Consider the following 27,226-nt stretch of genomic DNA (forward strand, 5'->3'; position numbering starts at 1 on the left):
TCTACTTCAAGTATGGATATATATTCCTGACTGCATGCCTGGGGAGTGTTTTTTTGCCACTGAGCTGTCATCACTGCTTGTTTCGTTTAGCAGTTTTTCAAAGTAATTACTCCATCCTTCAAGGATATCTTTTTCTCCCGTTTTCATGTCACCTTTATCATCTCTAACTCCAACTCTTTCCTCCATTCCTAAGCTTCTTCAAAAACCTCCAGAACATTTTGCCACCTTCTTGATATTTATTTTCTATATTCTTGCCAAAGTCCTCCCATGACTTTTATTTAGCTAGTTTTACACAGTGTTTAGCATTCTTGCATTTGTCTCTATATTCGCTAAGAGCACAAGCTGACTTATTGACAGGAACTTTTGATATGCTTTCTTCTTTTCCTTCACTGTCTCTTTAACTTCCTGTGTCCACCAGGGAGTTCTGATTTTTTTATCCTTGCAGACAACCTCACCACATGCCTCTCTGGCAGAATCAATCAATGTTTTCTTTAGAGTTTGCCACTGAATCTCCAAGGTTTGATTCCTGTTCTCAGTCTTTCATTTTTTCTTCAATAATCTTTGTGTATTTTAGTCTAGAGTTCACATCTGAGAACTGCTCAACTTTTATTCGCTTTAAAACTTTCTTATATGTAATTCTTTTCAATATGAAATTCAATTTTATCCTGCTCAAGAATAAATAGTGATCACTTCCAATTTCAAATCCTCTGTACACTGTGGTGTCCTGCACCAGGGAGAAAACATCACTATCAACAATAACATAGTCAATGAGATTTTTCTTATTCCTTGCCTCTTCTCTCCATGTGAATTTGTGCACATTTTTATGTTGGAACATGGTGCTAGTAATAACCAGTCCATGTCGTGAGCAGAAATCCAACAGATATTTGCCATTATTATTAGCTTTGCTCTTTTCTCCAAATTTTCCCAAAATATTTTTGTATGTCTCACAATCATTTCCCTCTGCTATTTAAATCCCCAACAAGGACCAACTTTTCCTTTTTCATTGTGTCAGTTTCTTTTTCTAAAGCTACAAAAAATTCCTCCACTTCTTCCTTAATAGAACCTTCTGTGGGACCATAGGCACAAATAAGTCTCATTGTCCAGTTTCCCATTCTCATATTTGCCCACATTACTCTACTTGAGACTGACTTACATCATTAATCACGATATCATTTCACTGAAGAAATGTAAACATAAGAGTGCAGAAATAAATTACATGTATAAGTTCACAATGTCATACAAAATACTTAATTTATAAAATCATATTAAAGATATCATTAGACAGATGTAATATCTAGAAGGTATTAAAAATTAAAAAAATATATATTGAACAGATGTTGTGTGGTCCTTTCAGAGAAACCATTAATATATAAGTTACACATATTAATGTGTTATTTGGATCAAACCTTCCCATATTTTTAACAAGGGTATGCAGTCATTTTGGCTCAAGTTAGGGCATTGAAGTAAGGCCTCCTCAGCACTCTCTTTGATTAGGCATTAGAATTTATATCAGCATCTGTGTAGAAGGCAAGTTTTAGACCAGAGAATGTTGTGGTTTGTCTCTGTTCCGTGTTGTGTCAATCCAGACTTATCAGATTTGTTGTGAAGAATATAAGAATGATGTTCTTGTATTCTTGTATTCTTTTTTTCTATAGAGCATCTGGTTTGTCCAAAGTAAGAAAGATGGCAGTCACAAGGAACTTGGTATACACCAGGAAGAGACATAATAGAGCATTTATCTTTAGACGATGGGAAATAGGTGGATATTTTATTGATAGGAATATAAGTAGCTGCTAGATCATATTTCTTCAGAATTCTTGAAATTGGTTCTGAAATTCTGGAGATATGTGGGATTGGAACTCAGCGTATAGATTCTTTGTTGTTTTGGTTTGGCTTGTAGGATTTTAACAAATGTTGTGTGGTCCTTTCGGAGAAACCATTTAACTTCATGTAATATTTGATAGTAGAAAGTTCTTTCTGTATCTGCTGGGGAGTTAAACAAATAGTTCTGGCTCATCGAATTGAACATGAAATGATTCCTCTCTTTTGAGAAGGATGATGAGCAGATTGCTTGAGAACATAACATCCAATAAAAGTGGGTTTTCTGTAAACAGACGTAGTTAAATTACTTGATGGTGAGCAGAAGAGAAGGATGTCTTAAAAGGATAATTTATTATCTTTTTCAATTTCCACAGTGAATGTGAATTCGATACAAGGGTGTAAAGTATTGATTTTGGCTAAAAAGGAAGGTAAGGAATCTCTGTTGTGAGGCCACAACAGAGATTCCATTTCCCCTGCTCTAGCCAACTTTTATTTGGAACATTTAGAAGACATCCTTTTTTTTCATCTATATACCCACAAACTTCATTCTGGGTTAGATATATAGACAACATTTTTGCAGTGTGGCCTCACAACAGAGATGCCTTACCTTCTTTTTTAGCCAAAATCAATACTTTACACCCTCATATCCAGTTAACCATGGAAATTGAAAAAGATAACAAATGATCCTCTTTAGACATCCTTCTCTTCTGTTCACCATCAAGTAATTTAACTACATCTGTTTACAGAAAACTCACTTTTACTGGATGTTATATTCTCAAGAAATCTGCTTATCATCCTTCTCAAAAAACAGGAATCATTAAATGTTTCATTCGATGAGCTAGAACTATTTGTTCTACTCTCCAACAGTTACAGAAAGAACTTTCTACTATCAAACATTACATGAAGTTAAATGGTTTCTCCGAAAGGACCACAAAACATCTGTTCAAATCCTACAAGCCAAACCAAAACAACAAAGAATCTATACGTCTGTAAACAGACGTAGTTAAAAATGAGTTCCAATCCGATATATCTCTGGAATTTCAGAACCAATTTCAAGAATTCTGAAGAAATATGATCTAACAGCTACTTATACTCCTATTAATAAAATATCCACTTATTTCCCATCATCTAAAGATAAACGCTCTACTATGTCTCTTCCTGGTGTATACCAAGTTCCATGTGGCTGCATCTTTCTTACTTTTTGGACAAACCAGATGCTCTAGAGAAAAAAGAATACAAGAACATCAATCTTATATCTTCATAACAAATCTGATAAGTCTGGATTGGCGCAACACGGAACAGAGACAAACCACAACGTTCTCTGGTCTAAAACTCACCTACACAGATGCTGATATAAATTCAAATGTCTATTCAAAGAGAGTGCTGAGGAGGCCTTACTTCAAAGCCCTAACTTGAACCAAAATGACTGCATACCCTTGTTAAAAATATGGGAAGGTTTGATATGAATAACACATTAATATATATATATATATATATATATATATATACACACACACATTTTTTTTAATACCTTCTAGATACTACATCTGTTCTAATGATATCTTTAATATGATTTTATAAATTAAGTTTTTTGTATGACATTGGGAACTTATACATGTCATTTATTTCTGCACTCTTATGTTTACATTTCTTCAGTGAAATGATATCGTGATTAGCGATGTAACATCATGAAGCTTGTTCTAATTTTGAATGATCAATTGTTTGTATTCTATCTTGTAAAAGACTGTTTCCTGGTAAGCCACTGATGATAGTTTGTTATTTTCAAACTGAAATATCTGGCAATATATTAAATATTTTTCTTGTGCTAACGTGTTGATAATTCTCAAACTTTCTTAACTGAAAATTCTAAGTTTAGTAACCTTCCAAGACAAGATTGCATGGTCCTTTCCCCAATCAAAGGCAGAGTGGCTACATTGGTTATGGATACATCATCTGATGAAATTACCAGATACAGACAGCACTTTTAGATACTAAATTCCCTTCATCACATGCCGTTTCAGGTATTATCTTTATTTACTATATAAATTCCATTTCTGTCTTATCATGCCCTTTCCTCCCTATTAATATATTGCTATTAATTCCCCCCCCCCCCCAATAATTGTCCAGCCTGTAGTCATTTCACTAATCTGCTGATGAACAGCATATACATCTTTCTGTGCACACCTTATTGCAACCAACAATATTTTGTTCTTATGGACTCTATCTCACTATCACACACACCAGACAGACCTGAATCCTCCTTAACTTCTACTTTTTCTGGTTGCAGTTCTTCTTTAGCTATCATCAGTAATACCTCTCCTACTCTGGCTATGCTCCCACCCACCCCCAAAAAAATACACCATCCCTTAGATTCTATCCCTATAATTACATCATTTGTTAATCAAGTCTCACTAATGTTGATAATTTCTGGCCAAGCCAAGCTAACCAATGTCAAAAAAGCCTACCCTTTATTTCTGATGCTTCTGGCATTATATACATGCATTTTTGGCATCATCTTTTGGGCTCACAATTACCCTTTCATAACGTAATTCATATTTGAAGCCTGGGAAATTGTACGATCGTTTCTGAACATACAGAATATTTGTTCAGGGGTGGTTAGACACATACTTAATTGCATCATGTAAACACCTCTAGTTTTCCTGATTTTGCACTTCCAAACACCCACTGAACAATGCTTTCTCCAAACATCTAACTCCCAAACTATTCAAATGCAATTCATCAGGCATACAAAATTTCTTGTGTGCATAAAATTCACTTTGGACATCTACAAACTGCACACCAATTCTTATGAAAAATCTTCTCATTGAGTCATTTGCAATTATGGCCCTTCTCAGTTCAATTCTATCATACAGTGGCCACAGACTTACAATCTTTACTCTCTCACAGTTACGTAATATTTGGCTTTTAACATGATTTGAGGAAAATAATGTGAAAAAAACTTTTTGATTGGCCTATACAAATTTCCAGTTTCAACCTGAGAGAAATCTTTGGGACAAACTGGATGTGGGCCAATGAATTTAGACAATTTTACATTAACTGGTGGTCATGCTTAAGGAGGAATAGTCCAAAACAACTACCATTATCACAACTTGCTGGAGATTATAATTAGAAGGGTGAAAAGTGTGATCTGGGCCAAAGAGTTCCCATGCTACTGCATATACAGATTAGTTGTGTACTGTGTTTCACTGAAATACAGTGCTATTCCAAGACTGATTTCAACATAGATTATATAAATACAAAATATCATACCAATCAGGCTTTCTGTAATTCAGAAGTAAATTAAATAAGTATATTATGGCATAGAGTACCTCATTTTAGAGATAACTGCAATCTATATACTAAACACTGCTCTATATCCTAAACAAAATAACATTTAAGATACACACCTGCTGATCAAATAGGGCCCAAAATACAGGGAGTGGCAAATAAAGAACAAGAACCCGGAGCACAGCTTTCACATCTTTGATAAGCTTCAGCTAAGATCAAATAATAAATACATAAGATTTTAATTACTGATTATGGACTAAAGAGACTCTAAAAAATATTTGAAAAACTCATAGACAACTACTATCTTTATTATAAATAATAAATCATTTGAATTCAGGCATGATTTTAAAGTCATGCTTTTACAGAAAACAATATCAAAATAATAGCTGCGAATATTTTATTATTATTATTATTCAGGCCTCCATGGAGTCAAAAGACTCATCGCAGGAGGTCCCTCCTAGGAAACACAAAGTCTATCATACCACTCCTTCAACTCAATGACCATTCTCGCTCTCACCACTATCAGGCAATGCATTTCACGGCTCAACCACCCTCCATGCAAAGAAACCACTCCTCACCCTCTTGCTTACAGCTTCCTTTGTTAACTTCCAGGGATGGCCCCCTTGTCATCACTCCTTCCTGCTGTTCAACCAAGCAAAACAACTCCCCAGTGTCAACCCTGTAACCATCTCTCAACAGTTTAAAAGTCTCAATCATATTACCTCTCTGTCTTCTATCCACCAAACTCTGCAGTCCACATTCCCTCAGCTGATCCTCATAACTTCCCTGAAACCATCTTTGTTATCTGCCTCTGCACCCTTTCCACAGTTGAATATGTTGGTTTTACTGTAAACATACTTATTGCTGAAGTGAGCCATAATTAGCTATGAACAAATATAGTGACATCATTCATTATCACAGCAACTGAACTTAGAGGCATTTTTGCCCAAACTGTAAACTTTTATTATTATTTGCAATACTGCAGCATTAATTACATATAAATTTGTATATTTTCAACTAATTTGACTAATTTTGCAATTAAAACAGCCTAACTTAAGCAAAAATTTAACCAATGTCACAAATCCCAATTACCAAATTTGTTTAAACTGCATTCAAGCCACAGCAGAGTGGCTATTTAGATATGCAAAATGAAACTAAATAAGAGCTTCTGTATTGTCAAACGGGGTGCTTAAGGGTCAAATTTGTATGACTGAGAGGAGACCTATACATAGACTTTAAAGGAATGCGGAGAACTGACCAGGGCTTCTGACCTAATGTCCAATCCTCACCTTCTCGTGGTGCACCCTGTTGGGTATCTAACTGGATACTGAAAGAACAAGGATGGGCTGATTTCATGATGGCTGGAGCATCGCTCAGTTAAACAAGGCCCCTGTTGTTTTTGCCAGGGAACAAGGGTGAACAGCAAAAAGTCAGCTACTGGAACAAACCCTAAAACACACCCCAACTCAATATTACCAGAGTCGAAGTTTGGCACTATCAACATAAGAAGCCTGAATGGCAAAGAAATGGAGCTAGCTGAGGAATTAGATAAGTACAAGATCGACATAATAGGAGTGACTGAAACAAAAAAGACAAAAACTGGTGAGATCTTTCTGAGCAATAAATACAAAATGTTATATTCAGGCAATGACAATCAAGGAAAAGAAGGAGCAGCCATAGTATTCAACACTAAATACGAGGCTAATCTTCTTGAATGGCAGGCAGTCTTAAGTAGAGTGATATGGGCAAATATCAGAATGGGGAACTGGACAATGAGACTTATTTGTGCCTATAGTCCCACAGAAGATTATGTGCTCAGGTAGAAGTGGAAGAATTTTTTGAGGCCCTAGAGAAAGCTACTGGCACAATGAAAAATTGAATTTCATATTGAAAAGAATAACATGTAAGAAAGTTTTAAAGCGAATAAAAGTTGAGCGGCTCTCAGATGTGAACTGTAGACTAAAATACATAAAGATTATTGAAGAAAAGATGAAAGAGTTTGAGAACAGGAACCCTTGGAGATTCAGTGGCAAACCTTAAAAAAAACCCATTGATTCAGCCAGAGAAGCATGTGGTGACGTTGTCTGCAAGGATAGAAAAATTAGAACTTCGTGGTGAACACAGGAAGTAAAAGAGGCAGTGAAGGAAAAGAAGAAAGCATATCAAAAATTCAGTTTGTGCTCTTAGAGAATACAGAGATAAAAGTAAGAAAGCTAAACAAAAGTCATGGGAGGACTTTGGCAAGAACAGAGAAAATAAATATCAAGAAGGTGGCAAAATATTCTGGAGTTTGTTGAAGAAGCTCAGAGATGGAGGAAAGAGTGCTGTGAAAGGAATTAGAGATGAGAAAGGTGACATGAAAACAGGAGAAAAAGATATCCTTGAAGTATGGAGTAATTACTTCGAAAAATTATTATTATTATTATTATTCAGGCCTCCATGGAGTCAAAAGACTCATCATGGGAGATCCTTCCTAAGAAACACAAAATCTATCAAGACTCATCGAGGGGAGGTCCCCCCTAAGAAACGCAAAGTCTATCATACCACTCCTTGAACTCATTGACCATTCTCGCTCTCACCACTCCATCAGGCAATGCATTCCATAGTTCAACCACCCTCCATGCAAAGAAACCACTCCTCACCCTCTTGCTTGCTAAATGAAACAAGCAGTGATAGCACAGTGGTAAAAAAACACTCAACAGGCATAGAGTCAGGAATACATATCCATGTTTGAAGTAGAAAAAGCCATCAAAGGCGTGAAATATGGAAAGGCAACAGGAGTTGATGATATTCAACCAGAAATGCTGAAGTATGGTGGTATAAAAGTCTTACTGTGGCTGCACTGCATAGTTCAGCAGGCGTGGAAGAGGGACAAATTCTGATGATTGGAGTAGAGCTCTCATATTTCCCTTTTTATATGTGGGTACTAAAACTGAATGTGAGAATTACAGAGATATTTCCCTACTGAGTGTTCCTGGTAAGATTTATGCTAGTATATTTGAGTAATGGTTGAAAAGAATTGTGGAAGAAAAGCTTGGTTAAAAACAAGCTGGAATCAGGCCAAATAGAGGCTAAAAGGATCAGATCTTCACTTTACGACAAATAATCGAGAAATCATGGGAATATAACAAAGATCTGTATTTAAGTTTTGTCGATCTGGAAAAGGCATATGATAAGGTGCTAAGAGAGAAGGTATTCAATACACTACAGTTATATGGTGTGAATGGGGCTGGCATTATATCAAGCAATACTTAGTCTTTGTCTGGAAAAGGCATATGATAAGGTGCTAAGAGAGAAGGTATTCAATACACTACAGTTATATGGTGTGAATGGGGCTGGCATTATATCAAGCAATACTTAGTCTTTATTTGAGTTGCAAGTTAAACGATCTTCCTGTACTTGAAGGAAGTACAGGAAGATGGTTTAATGTTAAATCTGGTGTGAGACAAGGATGTACATTATCCCCTCTGTTATTCATTATCTATATGGATCATATTATAAAGGAAAGTGGTATTAAACCTGATATCAAAATTAGAGATGTTAATGTCAGCTCTTTGCTTTATGCAGACGATATTATACTTCTAAATAAATCTGCTACAAGTCTGCAAGATTCCCTGACTAAAATGAATAAACATTGTAATAGATATGGTATGAAGGTCAGCAATAAAAAGACAAAGACAATGAAAATAGGCAGAATCGTTGAAAATATTAACTGCGTTTTGAATGGAGAACTTGTGGAACAAGTAAAACATTTTGGCTACTTAAGCACGATTTTTAGTGAAGATGGTAAATTAAATATGTAAATAGGCTACAGAATCAACAAAGCTGGTATGGTAGTAAGTCAACTGAATAAATTCATATGGAATAAGAGAGAAATTAGTCAGAAAATAAATTAGCTGTATAGAAGACAGTGTTCAAACCAGTTTTAACTAATGGATCTGAGAGCTGGGTCAGAAGTAAAGCACTTAACCAAAGACTAGAGACTGCAGATATGAGAGTCCTGAGAAAGATTAGGGGCATGAACAGATGGCATCAATAGCAATATCATATTAAAAACAGGGATATTAGGAAAGAACTTGACATTGTCAGCATCCAGGAATGCGTTAACAGAGCTAATCTCAGGTGGGTATGGTCACTTAAACAGAATGGGCGAGGAAAGATTAACAAAACAAGTGTTCTCTGCCAGGTTGGCAGGAAAATGACACAGAGGAAGACCAAGATATAGATGAATTGATACTGTCCAAAGTGCCTTAAACGATAGAAATATAAGATCTGATAATGTTGGAGTCTTGACAAGTAACAGACTGATTTGGAAGAAAATTGTACATAGGAAGTTGTTAATGATGTAAATTTTTCATGTAGTCCTATCATATCCTGTACACCCCTTGAGGGTACATGGCAGGAATTTCATGATGATGATGATGATGTATCAAAAATGACAGGCCCGGGCTTCTGAATCTCATCTAGCATGCAGAAACAGTGAAGGATTTTTTTCAAATAAAGATGAGTTAGCTGGATGCATATGACATACATTCTTTGTTTGAAAACAAATTTGCAAGTAATTATTGTCACTGATACAAAAGTCACTTCTTTGGAAGTGTCTTTTGTATCAGTGACATATACAGGAGTATTTTAGAATACTCCAATAAATTTTACTTCTTTATTATCCTTTATTAACAAGAGATATATGAGCAATTGAAAACATCTGATGTTAATAAGCATGTGAAACGTGATGACATTATCATCAAATTTTGAGGGAATGTGCCAGGGAGTTGACATCTGCCTTGGCATACTTGTTTAATATCAGTTTTACACTGGGCCAAGTTCAACGGCATGGAAGGAAGGCACGATTCTACCTCTTCATAAGGGAGGTGACAGAACTTAAGCTTCAAATTATTACAGGCCAATATGTGTGTCAAGGGCAGCAGTTAAAGTGTTGGAGAGGCTGGTGAGAACCAGGATTCAGAAATGGCTTGAAAATAGCAGTATTATTTTTGATGGACAGCACAGATTTGCAAAAGGGAAGTCATGTTTTAGTAATCTACTTACTTATTACAATAAAGTGACAGCTGCATTGGATGAGGGAGATGGATACACAGTGGCATACTTAGATTTTGTAAAGGCTTTTGATTGATTACCAGATAATAAGTTGACAATCAAACTAGAGCAGATGGGGGTTAGATATTAGACTAGTGCATTGGATTGGAGATTGGAGGCACACACCACTAGTGACGTTCCTCTTCTAGGAGGAATTTCACAGAAAAGGAAAGTGGTGTGCCTCAGGGGTCTGTTTTAGGGCCATTGCTGTTTAACCTGTATGTTAATGATATTGGGGAAGACTTGAATGGGAATATTCAGCTATTTGTAGACGATGTAAAGTTGGGACAAAATATGAGGAGTAGAGCAGATGTTGTGGCCTTACAAGCAGAAATGAATAGGCTGAGTGAATGGGCACAGGAATGGGGATTATAGTTCAATGGTGCAAAATGTAAGGTTTTAAAATTTGGAAAATGAAGATGAGCATGTAGAATTTACTCTTTGTGAGGATTTATTGGAGGAGATGGAGGAAATAAGAGATCTGGGTGTGATGTTGGATAGGGATCTAAAATTTAGAGGCCATATTGCTAAAATTATGAGGATAACATAGTGAATTCTGGCAATGATGCAGAGGCCACCAACTTGTAGAAGTAAGGCGTTTCTGAATGGTTCCATTGTATAGCACCTCCGTAGCACAATTGGAAGAATGATGGTATGTTGTGCCCTTCAATTGGAAAAGGCCTAAGCTCGAGTCTCATCATGATGGGAGGAATCTTTATATGGACTTTTTCAATCGAAGATGAGTTAGCCGATTTCATAAGGAGGTAGCAGGGTTTTTTCCTCCCAGAAAATCAGGTTTTTCATCCCACATACAGACAAAATGGCCCTTCAGAACACACACAATTTACAGACAAAATACTAGCTATGGTGGTGGTGGAGGACGGTGGATAGCACTGGTGTAGTTGATTGGTGGTAGAGACAGAGAGTTGTACAGTAGGTATCCTCCTGCAATGAGTCTTCGGACTCCTTGGAGGTGTCACGAATAATAATAATAATAATAAAAGGCCTTGGTTAGGCTATATATGAGCTACTGTGCACAGATTTGGTCACCTGGTTTTTCAAAAGGATAAAGAGGTATTGAAAGGGATCCAGAGGCAGTTGACTAAGCTGGTTTCTGGTCTCTGGAATGTTGAATATGAAGAAAGGTCGAGAAAATGCACTTTATAGTCTAGTAAATAAATGGAGAAGTAGTAGTGATGTGATTAACACATATGTATTGGTAAGAGGTTCTTATTAGATTAATGTTGAAGGTGTTTTTCACAGAATGGTGGGAAATGGGAGGGAGAGCAATAGGTTGTTCTTTGAAGCTGTATAAGAAGGGTGGAAGCAAAGGAGTATAAAGCAGGTTTTTTTGCATGGAATGATTGGAATGCATTGCCTGAAAATATGGAGTCTACAGAGAATGTAAATGTATTTAAGGTATGGTATCATGAGCTGTGTATGACAGAGAGACTCACAGTCTGAGGTCTGAGAATAATAATAATTATCATTATCATCAGTCCAGAGATTCTGAAAATAGGTTACACAAGTTTATTTCTCTATTCATGTATTTTATCATTCTATAATAAATTTAGTTTAATCCTTTATCCAAGTGTGAGCAAACAAAGTTTGCACCTGAAAACATCTTCAGGACTGGGGTAAGGTAGTAACAACACCGGGCAACTCGTAGCAAAGGTGGACCAAGCTAACATCACTCCTATCTCAGTATCTCCCATAATGCCAAACATCTCCATGCAGATATGTATAATGTTATGCATTAAGGGAAGGGCCACTACCCAGACTAGTTTCGACCTTTATTGAGGTCTCTTCAGTGGGAGCCAGGACCAGAAGTGGAGATACCAGGCAGAAGCAATGGCAGGTCATCTTTACCTATAGGAGTTTCCAAAAGGTGTGCCACCTTTTTATTAATTTACTCTGGATTTAGAAAAAGATGTTGAAAGTTTATTTTTCAATTAGTAAGACTATAATAACTTAGTTTGATCCTTTATCCAAGTGTGAGGAAACAAAGTTTGTGCCTGAAAATATCTTTAGGACTGGGGTAAGGTAGTACAACACCTTTATCCTTACTGGATAAAGGATTAAACTAAATTTATTATAGTCTAGCCAAGTGAAAAATAAACTTTCAACATCTTTCTCTAAATCCAGAGTAATTTAATAAAAAGGTGGCACACCTCTCGGCAACTCCTATAGGTAAAGATGACCTGCCATTGCTTCTGCCTGGTATCTCCACTTCTGGTCCTGGCTCTCACTGAAGAGACCTCAATAAAGGTCGAAACTAGTCTGGGTAGTGGCCCTTCCCTTAATGCATAACATTATACATATCTGCAAGGAGATGTTTGGCATTATGGGAGATAATGAGATAGGAGTGATGTTAGCTTGGTCCACCTTTGCAACGAGTTGCTGGTGTTGTACTACCTTACCCCAGTCCTGAAGATATTTTCAGGTGGAAACTTTGTTTGCTCACACTTGGATAAAGGATTAAACTAAATTTATTATAGTCTAACCAAGTGAAAATTAAACTTTCAATATTATCATTCTATAAGTTTTAATCATGGTTTTGATATATCCTTTCTAGTTATGTTAAAAAATGTTCCATTTTCTCTTAATTTTCTTTTCTTTTTTTTTTTTTTTTTGCAATAGTACTTTTTTTTTTATACTTTATTTCTGATTAATATATTGTCATGGAATTTAGTCATTGCTGGTAAATGCCTTTTCTTTTTGAGGGGGGGGGAGAAAAGTGCAAAGATCATAACAATGACATGAAACTGAAGACAAAGAAAAATTGAAGATGATACTCTCAGCTTTTCACTTTATGCAGATGATATTATACTCCTGAATAAATCGCTTCACTGCAGGATTCACTGACCAAACTGAATAGCTGCTATAATAAATTGGGTATGAAAATCAGCAATAAAAAGACCAAGAAAGCTGGTATGGTAGGAAATCAACTGAATAAATTTATATGGAATAAGAGAGAAATTAGTCAAAACACTAAACGAGCTGTATATACAAGTGTTCAAACTAATTTTAACTTATTATCTGAGCAGTGGTTAGAAATAAAACATTTTATTAAAGACTGGAGATCATAAATATGAGAGTTATGAGAAAGATTAACAGATGACATTAATGCCATATCATATTTAAAAGTGAGGATATTAGGAAAGAACTTGACATTATTATAATTCAGGAATATATTCACAGAGTTAATCTCAGGTGGTATGGTCACTTAAACAGAATAAGAGAGGAAAGGTATGCAAAACAAGTAATTTTTATCAGGATGGCAGGAAAAAAAGACCAATAGAAAGACAAGATTTAGGTGGATTGATACAGTAAGATGTGCCTTGAAAGACAGAAATGAAAAGTCTGATAATATTGGAGTCCTGATAGATAACAGATTAATTTGGAGGAAAATTGTTGATAGGAAGTTAGTAATGATGTAACTTTTTCATGTAGTACTATCATAATATCCAGTACACCCCATGAAGATACATATCAGGAATTTGATGATAATGATATCTCTTTTTTTATTTTTATTACATTTTCTAATTTCAGTGTTCCAGTTACATAGTTCTCTTTTCTATTCCATTTACTCTTTATTCTTGAGCTTTCTGTTGCTTTTGTCCAGATCCTCATTATGATTCCATGAATTCTTAACTATTTGTCTTAATATAAAAAATTGGATCCTTACAGTAACTATTTCAATGGAATCCAGCTTGCTCTTGCTGATATTTAACTTCCACAATTTTAATTAGCCTCTTCCAAAATATTCTTGCATAAATCTTACCTGGAACACTCAGTATACAAATTCCTCTGCAGTTCTCACATTGTTTTATTTCCCTATTTACAGATGGGTACTATGAGAACTACTACAATCATCTGTAATTTGAGCTATTGACCAGGACTTCTAAATAAAACTTCTAAGTAAAACTTTAGATATGTACTACTTCTGATTACATTCCTCTTGAATATTTTCTAACACTGTCCTATCATTGGTTATCACATTTTAACAAGTGCTTTCAAAGTAATTACTCCAAACATCCAGAATATCTTCAGTGGCCTCCAGAATATTATAATAAAGTGACAATAGAGTTGGATAAAGGAAATGGATACTCAGTGATTCCTGCTGGATTTTGCAAAGGCATTTGACAGGATTGGATTAGCGAGTGGCTGAAGGACATAGATCAGAGAGTGGTTTATGAAGGAGTTGAGTCTAGGAGAAGGCAGGAAATGATCCAATCGGAAATATTCAGTTATTTACTAATGATGAAAAACTGGAAAGAGCAATAATAAATGGTATTCCCTGATTTTCAGCAAGTAGAGGATCAGAAAGGCTTGTTAGTATCCAAGATATTAAAGATTCTCTGATATTTTTCTGACAAAAAATCAAGGAAGGCATAAAGTGAGAATCATTCTTAGTATAGTGAGAAGAAGCGCTTTGGTAGTCTACACAAAAACTGAAGGAGAAGACTGATGCTAGAAGGTCAGTCTTATCTTTGAATGATGCAACAGTACCATCAGGATGTGAGAGATGAAATTGTAAAAGAGAAATTCTTCTTATTATTACAAGCAATTTCAAGGAGTCCTTAGACTCATCAAGGGAGACCCTAAACATCATGTCGAGAGCTATTCGGCATTTGCACAGTATCTATTATACTTTGCTTTGAACTCGTTCACAGTCACGGCACCCACAACCGACTCTGGCAGCTTATTCCACTCATTCACCACTCTCCAAGTAAAAAACCTAGTTCTAACACCCCAGCTAACTACACTCTTGCTCAGTTTCCATGGATGGCTCCAAGTTCTCCAGCCACACTCATTCTGAAAAATTTCTTCTGAATTAATCTTGTAAAACCCCCTCAGTAATTTGAATATCTCAATGGTATCACCCCCTTTTCTGCCAATCAACCAATTTCTATAACCCACAGATCTTCAACCTGTTCTCGTAAGGTTCATTCCATAGACCAGCTACCATCTTGATCACTCGCCTCTGGGACCAGATGGCTCAAATTCCATTTGAACAGGCAAGTTTTTCCTATTTGGCACTTTTAAAGTCAGATGTGTCTCGTACTTAAAAAAAAAACAAAACAGATGTCGTCTGAGGTGAATGGATGTAAAACTAGGACAACTTGAGCAAATCAAGAAGATAGTTAAAATTTTTATTTTGTCTATGTCTGAAGCATGGCTTGAATAGTGCTTATTATAGGTTCTGTGTGGAGATGAAGGCTCTCATATCCCCAGTAAGAATTCATGTTTGGATTAGGAGAGTAAGCATCCCATTCTGTACTGGCTAAAGGTCATAAGACAGAGAAATTATTGGGAATGGATGTTCTGTAAGAATATTCATTATCCAACATGGTATCTAGAGTTGCAGTGTTAAAAACAGCTACCTGCAGGCAGGCAAGTGGGAATTATCTTTCTTGTGGAGGGGAAATGCTGGCCTGGTTGGCCGAGTGGTTAGCGTATCCACTCTCCAGCCAAAAGGCTGCTGGTTCGAATCCTGCCATAGGCATGGATGTTTGTGATTGTCTGTGAAAATACTAGTGGTGGTGGTTGGCGGTAGATGGCATTGATGTAGATGTTGAATGTAGTTGTAGTTGATGGAGAGTGGTGGAGTAGGTGCCCTCCCTCGATGAGTCTTTGGACTCCCTGGAGGTGCTATGTAATGTAATAATGAAAACATTAATCTGATGTTCACAACTCAAACTGGCTGTATTTCTCTAGCTGTACTGATCGATATCCAAGAGATGCCAAAGTCTTTGTTGTTGATAATGGCCTAACAGATTGTCCACCTGCCTGAATATTGAATAATCCTCACCATCCTCCTAAGACCCTGCAACTTTTCTTAACCACCTCTCCTTCTAGGTGTACTCTAGATGCCAAGTTGGGTAATGGATGTTCTGTAAGAACCTTCAGTGAGTACAGAATGGGATGCTCACTCTCCTAATCCAAACATGAATTCTTACTGGATTTTCCACTTAGAACCATAATAATGGATGTTCTTACAAAACATCCATTATGCAATGTAGCATCTAGAGTATACCTAGAAGGAAAGGTAGTTAAGAAAAGTTGCAGGGTGTTAGGAGGATGGTGAGGATTATTCAGTATTCAGACAGGCAGGTGGACAATCTGTTAGGCCATTATTAACAACAAAGACTTTGGCATCTCATGGAACTCGATCAGTACAGCTAGAGAAAGACAGCCAGTTTGAGTTGCGAAGATCAGATTAATGTTTTCCCTCCACAAGAAAAATAATTCCCACTCTAAGTAATTAGTTGAGAAAAGACAAAAAAAAGGACTTCAGAGATAAATAATCAAAATAAATAGTAATTATCAAAACTTGAAGAGCAATAAAGACATCAAATGCTTGCAATAAAGTCTGACAAAGAAATTTTGAACCAGGTAAATTCATAAAGAAGGAATTATAGGTATGGCATTCTCTTACATGCAATGTCAGACCTGACAAATGCACATTTTGTCCCATTTTATGGAAGCAATCATGTAAAGTGTAGTTTGGATAACTGAGGTGGCAATGATTGCTGAGGCTGGTAGTGGTGGTTCCATGAGAAATGACATACTTAGTTTTGATGTGTATAAATGGTGATACATTGCATTATTATTATGTGACACCTCCAAGGAGTTCAAGGACTCATTGCAGGAGAGCACTCTACTCCACTCCACTACACAAATCTCACCATCTCCTCTATTACTTAATTCTCCTACTACACACAACTATCATCAATCCATCAATGCCTTTTACTGTCCATCAGTAAATGTTTAAAGTATTTATTATCTGTAAACTGCATGTGTTCTGATGGCCTATTTGCCTGTATGCAGGATGAAAAACCTGAGTTTTCAGAAAAACAAACCTGCTACCTGCATATGAGATTGGCTAACTCACCATCAATTGAAAAAGCCCATATAAAGATTCCTCTTGTCATGACAGGAATCAAACCCAGGGATTTTCCAATCAAAGGACACAATGTATTGTCATTCTTCATTCAAAGTGATTTTTTTTGTGCGCTTATTATTTTTTGTTGTTTTATAAGAATATTTTGTTATATTTTTATAATTTTTTTTTGTAGGAGATTCTTTCAGCTCTACAGCATTATTGTATATTTTCATGGTTGGTAATGTCAAAAATTTAATTATAGAATAGGAACAAGCAGCGTTATGGTGAAAAACTCATGAACATGTCTCCGAGAGAGAGAGAGAGCATACAGTCTTCTGTCTATTATTGCAGAACCTCAACAGTGTCTTCTGCATACCACTGTAGTCAAATTTCTTCATTAGTCTTTCAATCTCATAGAGTAAGCAGTAGCTGAGCAGGAAGTCTCTCTTCTGATGCATTACCATCAGAAGCCAATATAAGATTAGTGTTCTTCTATTCTCTTTTCTACTGAGCATCCAGTTTGTCGGAAGTAAGAATGATGACAGTTACAAGGAACTTGGTAGACACCAGGAAGAGCTAAAGGAGATTGTTTATCTTTGGAAGATGGAAACCATGCTGACAATTTGTTGATAAGAACATTTCGTAAGTATTCTGGAAATGGGTTCTGAGATGCCAGAAATGTAAGGGATAACAAATTATTCTTGTCATTTGAGCTAGGATTATAGATATTAAAAAGCTTATATATTAAAATATATAAGCTTTTATATTTTTTTATATATTTTTATATTTATATATTAATATAGAATCTCTCTTCACTATATTCCTCTTGAGGATACACAACATCTATTTTCAGAAGAATTTCTCCATGATATAGTAAAATTATTTGACTTTTTTTTATGCACTCTGGATATTTTATATGTCAAAATAGGGTTTACAATCAAGTTGAAGGAACCGCAAAGAGAAAGTCCACTCTTCCTCACACTCGCTAACTTTTATTTAGAACATTTAGAAGATATCCTTTTCTTGCCCATATACCCTCAAGCTTTCATTTTGAGTTCATATATAGATGATGTTTTTGCTATCTGTCTCCATAATGAAGAAACATTGCCTGCTTCCACAAAGTAAATTTACTATGGAAATGGAAAAGGACAACAAATTATCCTTTTTAGATATTCTACTCCTCCATTCACCAACAGGTAAATTAATTACTTCCATTTATTGAAAGACAATTTTTACTGGATGCTACACTCAACAACAACAATCAGCTCATCTATTAATATATAATCACAGAAGACTGTAATTATAAAAACTTTATTATGACGAGCTCATACTATTTCTTCTACACCTCAACGATTACAGCAGGAACTCTTAGGCATCAAATGATATACGAAACTCAGTGGTTTCTCAGAAAGGACCACACAACAACTTTTTTATTCCTATAATCCTAGCTCAAATAACAAAGCAACAGCATGTTGCCAACGAGTTCCAATCCCTTACATTTCTCGCATCTCAGAACCTATTTCCAGAATTCTTAAGAAATACAATTTAGTGGCTATATTTCTGCCTATCAACAAATTAGCACATGGTTTCCATCTTCAAAAGATAAACAGCCTCCTCTAGCTCTCCCTGGTGTCTATCAAGTTCCTTGTGACTGTCAACATTCTTACTTTGGGCAAACTGGATGCTCAACAGAAAAGAGAATACAAGAACATAATCTTATTTAGCAACTGTAAATCTGAGAAATCTGGCTTGGTGCAGCATGGAATAGATACAGACCACAATATTCTATGGTCTGAAACATGCTTACTACATCAATGTTGTATAAATTTGAACAACCATTTAAAGAAAGTGCTGAGGCCTTACTTCACAGTCTAAACTTAAATCGGAACGACTGCCTCTCTCTATCTAAGATATGGAAAAGTCTAATCCTAATCACATCACTCAAGTATTTTTTTTTTTTAATAACTACTGAATAATTAATATTCCCTCAAACCATTGCATTGTTTTATGTTTAACATCACACATCTCTTACCATTTCAAATCAATCTGTTGTTTGTGTTCTACCATGTAATTAACTGTTGTTGGCACTGATGATGGCCTGTAATATTCAGGCTGAATTATATGGTCTTAAATAACAGCATTACTTTTCCTTGTTTTTTTTTTTTTTTTTTTGTGTTAATTTTGGTTATGCATTAATACTACCACTACTAAAGGTTACAGCAATAATGATGCCAGAACTAGTGATAAGTTGTTGGACTGGAAATCTTGCAAAATACTGTGCTTGGTATCTAGAATGGGGGTTCCTATATTTATTACTTAATCCTTAATTTATCCACAGTATTAATACATTATGCATTTATAAATTTTTGTGAGCAAGATCATCAAAATAATAAATAAATAACAGTAGAAATGGAGACTAGTGTTTACAAAAAAAAGCAGTATAAATAATTATGAAACTTACTTACATCATATTTATCATCAGCATAATCTAGCCAGTGTTCTTTAGAAGAGCTTGACTTCAGCACTTTTCTTTTGTTAAATAAGGCATACTATACAAAAATATAAACATATTCAATCCATTATAGAATATTATTATTATTATTCTAAGACCCCATGGAGTCACAAACTCATCTAGGAGGTCCCTTTTGTCATATACACATAAAGCACATCAGCTTTTATTATATAAAATAATAATTATTTTTCAGTTTTCTGACTGGACTTATTTTGTTGTCACTGAAATATATATATAATTCAGCTCTGACAAGTTTAAGTGTTGTACTTTAGTCTAAGGAACTGCAATGCAGTGCACTACAACAATTGTAGAATGCAAGGAAATAAAGCTCAGGATGTATATAGCAAGAGTGGTGATGATAACATGGAGGCTTACTGCAATTATTATTATAGTGTACCTGCATAGAATCCTAGGACTCAACATGGGAGGCTGCTTCACATCATGGTTATCTACTTCATACATCCACTCCACATTATTCAAGAAATTTAGATAATATTTTGTCCTATACCACTCTTATTATATATATCTCCAAATATCACTGGAAATATCACTCGATCATTAGAGCAGTGATTTCTAATAAAGTGCACAAAATGCTTTCCTGGTGGAATAATGAAGCAAATAACTGATGCAGAAAAGGAAATATCGGGCATCAAAATTAGCGGTAGTCATTATAATAAATTTAGTTTAATCCTTTATCCAAGTATGAGCAAACAAAGTTTGCATCTGAAAATATCTTCAGGACTGAGGTAAGGTAGTACAACACCGGGCAATTCGTAGAAAAGGTGGACCAAGTTATCATGACTCCTATCTCAGTATCTCCCATAATGCAAAACACATCTCCTTGCAGATAAGTATAATGTTATGCATTAAGGGAAGGGCCAGCCACTAATCATACCAGTTTCAACCTTTATTGAGGTCTCGTCAGTGGGAGGCAGGCCCTGAAGTGGAGATACTAGGCAAAGCAATGCAGAAGTCATCTTTATCAAAGCAATGCAGAAGTCATCTTTATCTATAGGAGTTGCCATAAGGTGTGCCACCTTATTATTAAATTACGCTGATTTAGAGAAAGATGTTGAAAGTTTATTTTGCACTTGGTTAGACTATAATATATTTAGATTAATCCTTTATCCAAGTGTGAGCAAACAAAGTTTGCTCACAGTGGTAGTCATGGGCACAAATGACTTACTTGGGGAGAAAATGAATGCTGATAGAAACTTAAGGAAGTTGTTGCAGCAGGTAAAGAAGAATAGTGTTGTTGGGAAAATCGTAGGCATGTTGCCCAGATATGCTAACAGTGAATTGAGAAGGAGCATGCAAATAATGAATAGTAAGATGGCTGAGTTGTGTAAGGCAAAGGGGATTAAATTTATAAATCTGTAGAATGAATTTGAAGGGAAGTTGGAATGGTATAAAGATAATGGATTACATTTGAATGAGTTTGGTGTTGGGCATTTAGAAAGGCTATTGTTTTCTGAGAAGGCACAGAGTCAAGAAAATGTTAAAATGTTAAAGAAGATGTTAATCTAGCAAATGATCAGTCTACCAGTGAAACATGATAGCACAAATCAAGAGATTGTACAGCAGGAGGAAGATGGATATGAAGTTGAAGATGTGGTTGCAGCAGCACAAGGTGATGGAATGCATAAAGGTGAGGATAAAACAGGCAGGAATGGATTCACAGTCAGGATCAGGAAAACAGGAGTGGTCAAACAGAAGAAAGAGGTGTAATATAGCAACTAGAATAGCGAATGTTGGTGATGGTAGAATGGCCTCAAACACACACTGATTGTTATGTTTATACACAAATGTAAGGGGAATTTGAAACAAGAGAGCTGAGTTTGTTGCATTTTTTGAGACGGTATGCCCAAAAGTAATTGGAATAAGTGAAACTTGATTTTCTGAGGAGGATGTGATGTCATCATCATCAAATTCCTGCCATGTACCCTCAAGGGGTATACAGGATATGATAGTACTATATGAAAAAAATAATATCATTATTAACTTCCTATCTACAATTTTCCTCCAAATCAGTCTGTTACATGTCAAGACTCCAACATAATCAGATCTTATATCTCTATCATCTAAGGCACTTTGTACTATATCAATCCACCTATATCTTGGTCTTCCTCTGGGGTCGTTTTGCTGCCAACCTTGCAGAGAACACTTGTTTTGCTAATCTTACTTCACCCATTCTATTTAAGTGACCATACCACCTGAGATTAGCTCTGCTAATGCATTCCTGGATGCGGACAATGTCAAGTTCTTTCCTAATATCCTCGTTTTTAATATGATATTGCCATTGATACCATCTGTTCACGCCTCTAATCTTTCTCAGGACTCTCATATCTGCAGTCTCTAATCTTTGGTCAAGTGTTTTACTTCTGACCCAGCTCTCAGATCCATAAGTTAAAACTGGTTTCAACACTGTCTTGTATGCAGCTAATTTAGTGTTCCGACTAATTTCTCTCTTATGCCATATGAATTTATTCAATTGACTTCCCACCATACCAGTTTTGCTGATTCCGTCGTCTATTTCTATATTTAATTTACCATCTTCAGTAAAAATCGTACCTAAGTAGCTGAAATGTTTTACTTGTTCCACAGGTTCTCCATTCACAACACAGTTGACATTTTCAATGATTCTGCCTATTTTCATTGCCTTTGTCTTTTTATTGCTGACCTTCATACCATATCTATTACAACAGCTATGCAATTTAATCAGAGAATCTTGCAGACTTGTAGTGGATTTATTTAGAAGTATAACATCATCTGCATAAAGCAAAGAGCTGACATTAACATCTCCAATTTTGATATCAGGTTTAATGCCACTTTCCTTCATAATGTGATCCATATAGATAATGAATAACAGAGGGGATAATGTACATCCTTGTCTCACACCAGATTTAACATTAAATCATCTTCCTGTACTTCCTTCAATTCTAACTGCTGACTTACAACTCTAATAAAGACTAAGTATTGCTTGATATAATGCCCCATCGACAACTGTAGCGTATTGAGTAGCTTCTCTCTTGGCACTTTGTGATATGCCTTTTCCAAATCGACAAAACTTAAATACAGATGTTTGTTATATTCCCATGCTTTCTTCACTATTTGTCGTAAAGTGAAGTCTGATCCTGACAGCCTCTATTTGGCCTGAATCCAGCTTGTTCTTCTCCCAGCTTTTCTTCCACAATTCTTCTCAACCGTTTCTCAAGTATACTTACATAGATCTTGCTAGGAACACTCAGTAGGGAAATACCTCTGTAATTCTCACATTCAGTTTTATTTCCCTTTTTATATATGGGTACTATGAGAGCTCTACTCCAATCATTGGGATTTCGTCCCTCTGTCCAGGCTTTCTGACCTATGCAGTGCAGCCACTGTAAGACTTTTATACCACCATACTTCAGCATTTCTGGTCGAATATCATCTACTCCTGCTGCCTTTCCACATTTCAAACCTTTGATGGCTTTTTCTACTTCAAGTATGGATATGTATTCCTGACTGTACCTGTTGAGTGTTTTTTACCACTGTGCTATCACTGCTTGTTTCATTTAGCAGTTTTTCAAAGTAATTACTCCATACTTCAAGGAGATCTTTTTCTCCTGTTTTCATGTCACCTATATTATCTCTAACTCCTTTTACAGCACTCTTTCCTCCATTCCTAAGCTTCTTCAACAACCTTCAGAATATTTTGCCACCTTCTTGATATTTATTTTCTATATTCTTGCCAAAATCCTCCCATGACTTTTGTTTAGCTAGTTTTACACACTGTTTAGCTTTCTTACATTTGTCTCTGTATTCTGTAAGAGTAAAAGCTGACTTATTTGCCAGGAACATTTGATATGCTTTCTTCTTTTCCTTCACTGCCTCTTTAACTTCCTGTGTCCACCAGGGAGTTCTGATTTTTTTATCCTTGCACACAACCTCCCCACATGCCTCTCTGGCAGAATCAATCAATGTTTTCTTCAGAGTTTGCCACTGAATCTCCAAGGTTTGATTCCTGTTCTCAAACTCTTTCATTTTTTTTTCAATAATCTTTCTGTATTTTAGTCTACAGTTCACTTCAGTCATGAATTCTCCACAGGTTTCTCTATATAATCAAAATGAAAAGTTTGTAGATTGAAGAGAGGCGATATAATAGAGATGTTTTAGTTAGTGAGAGGATTTTATCAGATTAATCCAGAGGGGAATTATAAAAAGATTAGAAGGTGAGAGGGAGAGAACCAGACATCATTCTTGGAAGTTGTGTAAAAGTGTGTTGAAGAAGGGTGTGAGGGGTAGATTTTTTACGTGGAGAATTGTCAGTGAATGAAATGCATTACCAGAATTGTTAAGGATTTTAAGATTCTATATGATAAATATGTTGTCAGTTGAATGAACCTATCACGACGAGTCTGTCGACTCCATGGAGGGTGTAATAATAATAATAATAATAATAATAATAATAATAATAATAATAATAATAACAGGATAGAATAAAAAGGCAACAAAGAACAGAAGTCATAAACTTTCATTTGGGAGAAACAGAGAAATGCCATCAGGATCAGAAGATTTTCTAATATCCAGTTTGGACAATGTGACAAGGTTTTTGTGATCCTTTTCTAATAAAAACAAAGATGAATTGAATGTTGCATATTGGGGAGACTGAGAGAACATTTTTAAAACTCTATGCAACACTCAGAGAAAAGTAAGAATTCAATCTAGAAGAGATTGGCTTTTCTGTCAGTAACACTGTAATGGAAGAACCATTGCAGAGCAAAGAGGTGAAAGCAAGAATGGACAAAATTTGCAGCTTTAGTAAGAGGGCCAGAAAGCATTACTTCCATTTGAACATGATACAAAATTCCTGCTTTTAGCCTTTCAAAATCAGTTTTGACTGTTTACAGTTTGTTTGCAGCTATTTCAGAAAAACAGAAAAGGAAGATGGAGATTTCAATAAAAACCAATTGCAATATTACAGTGCAGCCTTAGTACACTTCTTAGAAAACCATAGCACAGATAAGGAATGAGAATTAAAAGTGGAACAAGGCATCAATGTTTCCATACCAATAAGAATTGCTTCAATGAGATTCGATGCAAATGTTTAGATCAGAAGACTGACACAAATATTTGTATTTAAAACAATAATCTAACTAAGTAAATGCACAGAACCTAAAGTCATCCAATTTATCATTCTTATAATGCAAGACTGTGTGAGTGTTGCTTCATGAGAAAAGAATCAAAAACAGATTGTGGTCTGACCTGCCTAGAGAACAAACAAGATCTACAATGTGTTTAGAAGGATCAATTGCAAAGAAGAGATCTAGAGTGTATGGAGAGTGATTATTGTTATCCGGTATTCTGATAGGCATGTGAACATTGATAATTAATGCTAGTAAATGTCTCAGCATCTCTCTACCTTTTTGATCTGTATAGTTGGAAACAGAGGGCTAGATGGAGTTTTGAACATTAAACCTCCAAGAAAGAGAACCTCACTATTAGGAAAGGTGAACTGGAGAAAATAAAGTAAAGAAATAAAATTTAAAAAAATTCAGAATGGTCAGTGGCATTGGAAAAGTGATCAAGGCAACAAATGAATCTGAATTCACGGGACTGAGAGAATATTAGCCACAAAAGATTAAAAAGAGGAGATTTTAAGTTGGAAACTCTTTGACAAGGTATATCAGAGTTTAAAACAAAACAAAAAAAAAAAAAACAGTTAAAACCATTTAATTGGGAAAACTAAGATGAGCAGCAAGTGAAGAAGCTGAAATTTGCATACTCTCTGTTAGAAAAAGTCTCTATACTGTTTTGTAAACTAGAAATGGAAATGAAAATTGTTGAGGTTGGAGTTTAGGATCATGAAGTAAATGAATTATTTTTGTGAAATAAATCTTGAAGGCTTTAGGAGGTTTGCATTTACCCATATGCAATTTTATTTCTCTTTGCTTGACTTTTTGCTGATGTTATTTTAAGCTGAGTTGAAATTGAATGGGCTATGGAATATATAGTAATGGATTCCTTTCATTTCACCCAGCTCTTCAGCTAGATCACCTGATCCTAAAGTATTACCTTAGGTTCAGATGGATATCTAGCAGCTGGTCTGTGAAATAACTGTTTTAAAGCTGTACCTCTGAGGAGTCGAAATGTTGTATCTCTCCATGAAGTAATTCTAAAAACATCACTTACTGTGTGTTGAAGAAATAGTGGAAAGTAACTGGAACTCTGCTATGGAATACAAACATAATTTTTGGCCACTAAGCTTTCAGATAAACAAAATGATGGTATTACACGTGGCAGCAAAACTTATCTAGTGATATCCAGTATCTTAACCCCACCCTAAATCACTCCTAGACAGTTTCCTCCAGTCTGATGGTCTAATACCAGGGATATTAATGGACCCACCAACATGAAGATGTAGACAGAGGATCTAATTGCTGAAGAGCAAACAACTTCAATGAAGTATGGTTCACTCCACATAGTGGTTGCCAGAACATAAGTTCTGTCAGTATTTTTAACTTCTGAGATTTAGCCTTAGATTGCAGTGATACAAATATACTTATGTGACCATCAAGTGTGGTGCTCTTAACTAGGATAACAGATAATTCCTTGCTGCAATGCAGTACAAAATATCCTCTACAACTGTCTGGCAAAATCCTATCACTATACTATAAGACTTATATTGTCAGTCTCTGTTTTCAGTTTTTCTCCTATTTATTATCTTCCATAAAAGAGAGCTGATGAAAAGTGGCTTGAAAAAGTTCCATGTTTGGTCTCTAGAAAAGGGTTTCCAGACCATGCAAAAAGTTACAAAAAATTATAAAAATTCATAAAAAAAAGTTTTTTTTATGTGGGAACCACATAAAAAAAATCCAGTATAAATTGGTTTCTATAAATTGGTTAGCTGAGTGGCTATGCACTTTGCAATCATATGCCTGGGAAAGTACTGTCCTGGGTTCAATTCCCATTATTAATGTGAGGAGCTTAGGATGTTTCTCAGACATAGCCAAGTTATCTGGTCTTGGGCATAGACTGCAGGGTTTTTCTCCCAGTTTATCTGGGGTTTTTCATCCCACAAGCAGGCAAATTGGCCTCGAGAACTCAATGCTTCTACAGACATAGGATACACTGTGAGACATAGGGCTAACCACCTTATCCTTGTGTATGTATGTATGGTTGCATAGAAAAACCCTCGACACCAAAAAAGAAAACAAAAAATTCAAGTATATTATGTAAAAAGTGATGCTGAGTCTGGTTATCATATACAAATGAGTGCTGCTGTCAGCAGTATATGCAAATCAGCTTTCCTTTTTTTTCATTGGCCTACTTAACTAATTTTCTCTCATAATCTGATTTAGCTTTCCTTACCATAGTAGTTACCCTTTTTTCCATGCTTTGTATTGCTCATGAGGATGCATATCACTTTTATTGTTTATATTCCTTCCAGAATGCTTTTCTTTTTTTTTTTGTCACTTCTGCTATTTATCCACTTTATCCTCCTGATCCTGGGTATGCAGTCTGATACTGCCGATCTCTAACAACTTCTGATCAATTTTTATGCACTACTAACATTGATTCCTTGCAGCTTCTTATGCCATGGTATTACTCCAAGCTACTAAATAAATTTGTCATAATTG

At 35.6% G+C, this 27,226-nt stretch overlaps 1 protein-coding gene across 4 annotated transcripts in view; it reads right to left on the reverse strand.

Annotated features, from left to right (window-relative positions):
• Positions 1-27,226, reverse strand: part of LOC150109570 (solute carrier family 15 member 1) — a 440,305-nt gene that overhangs the window by 139,288 nt on the left and 273,791 nt on the right. For all 4 annotated transcript variants that reach the window (XM_090409050.1, XM_090409043.1, XM_090409063.1 and 1 more), the window contains 2 exons: positions 19,561-19,644; positions 5,229-5,318 (listed from right to left, as the gene is read on the reverse strand). In XM_090409050.1, the coding sequence (XP_090265176.1) occupies positions 5,229-5,318; positions 19,561-19,644 (174 nt within the window). The remainder of the gene's footprint in view (positions 1-5,228; positions 5,319-19,560; positions 19,645-27,226) is intronic.

The sequence above is a fragment of the Typopeltis vanoorti genome, chromosome 2, assembly GCF_054136105.1.
Source record: "Typopeltis vanoorti isolate ZY-2024b chromosome 2, IOZ_Tvanoo_1.0, whole genome shotgun sequence".
In the NCBI taxonomy this organism is placed as follows: Eukaryota; Metazoa; Arthropoda; class Arachnida; order Uropygi; family Thelyphonidae; genus Typopeltis; species Typopeltis vanoorti.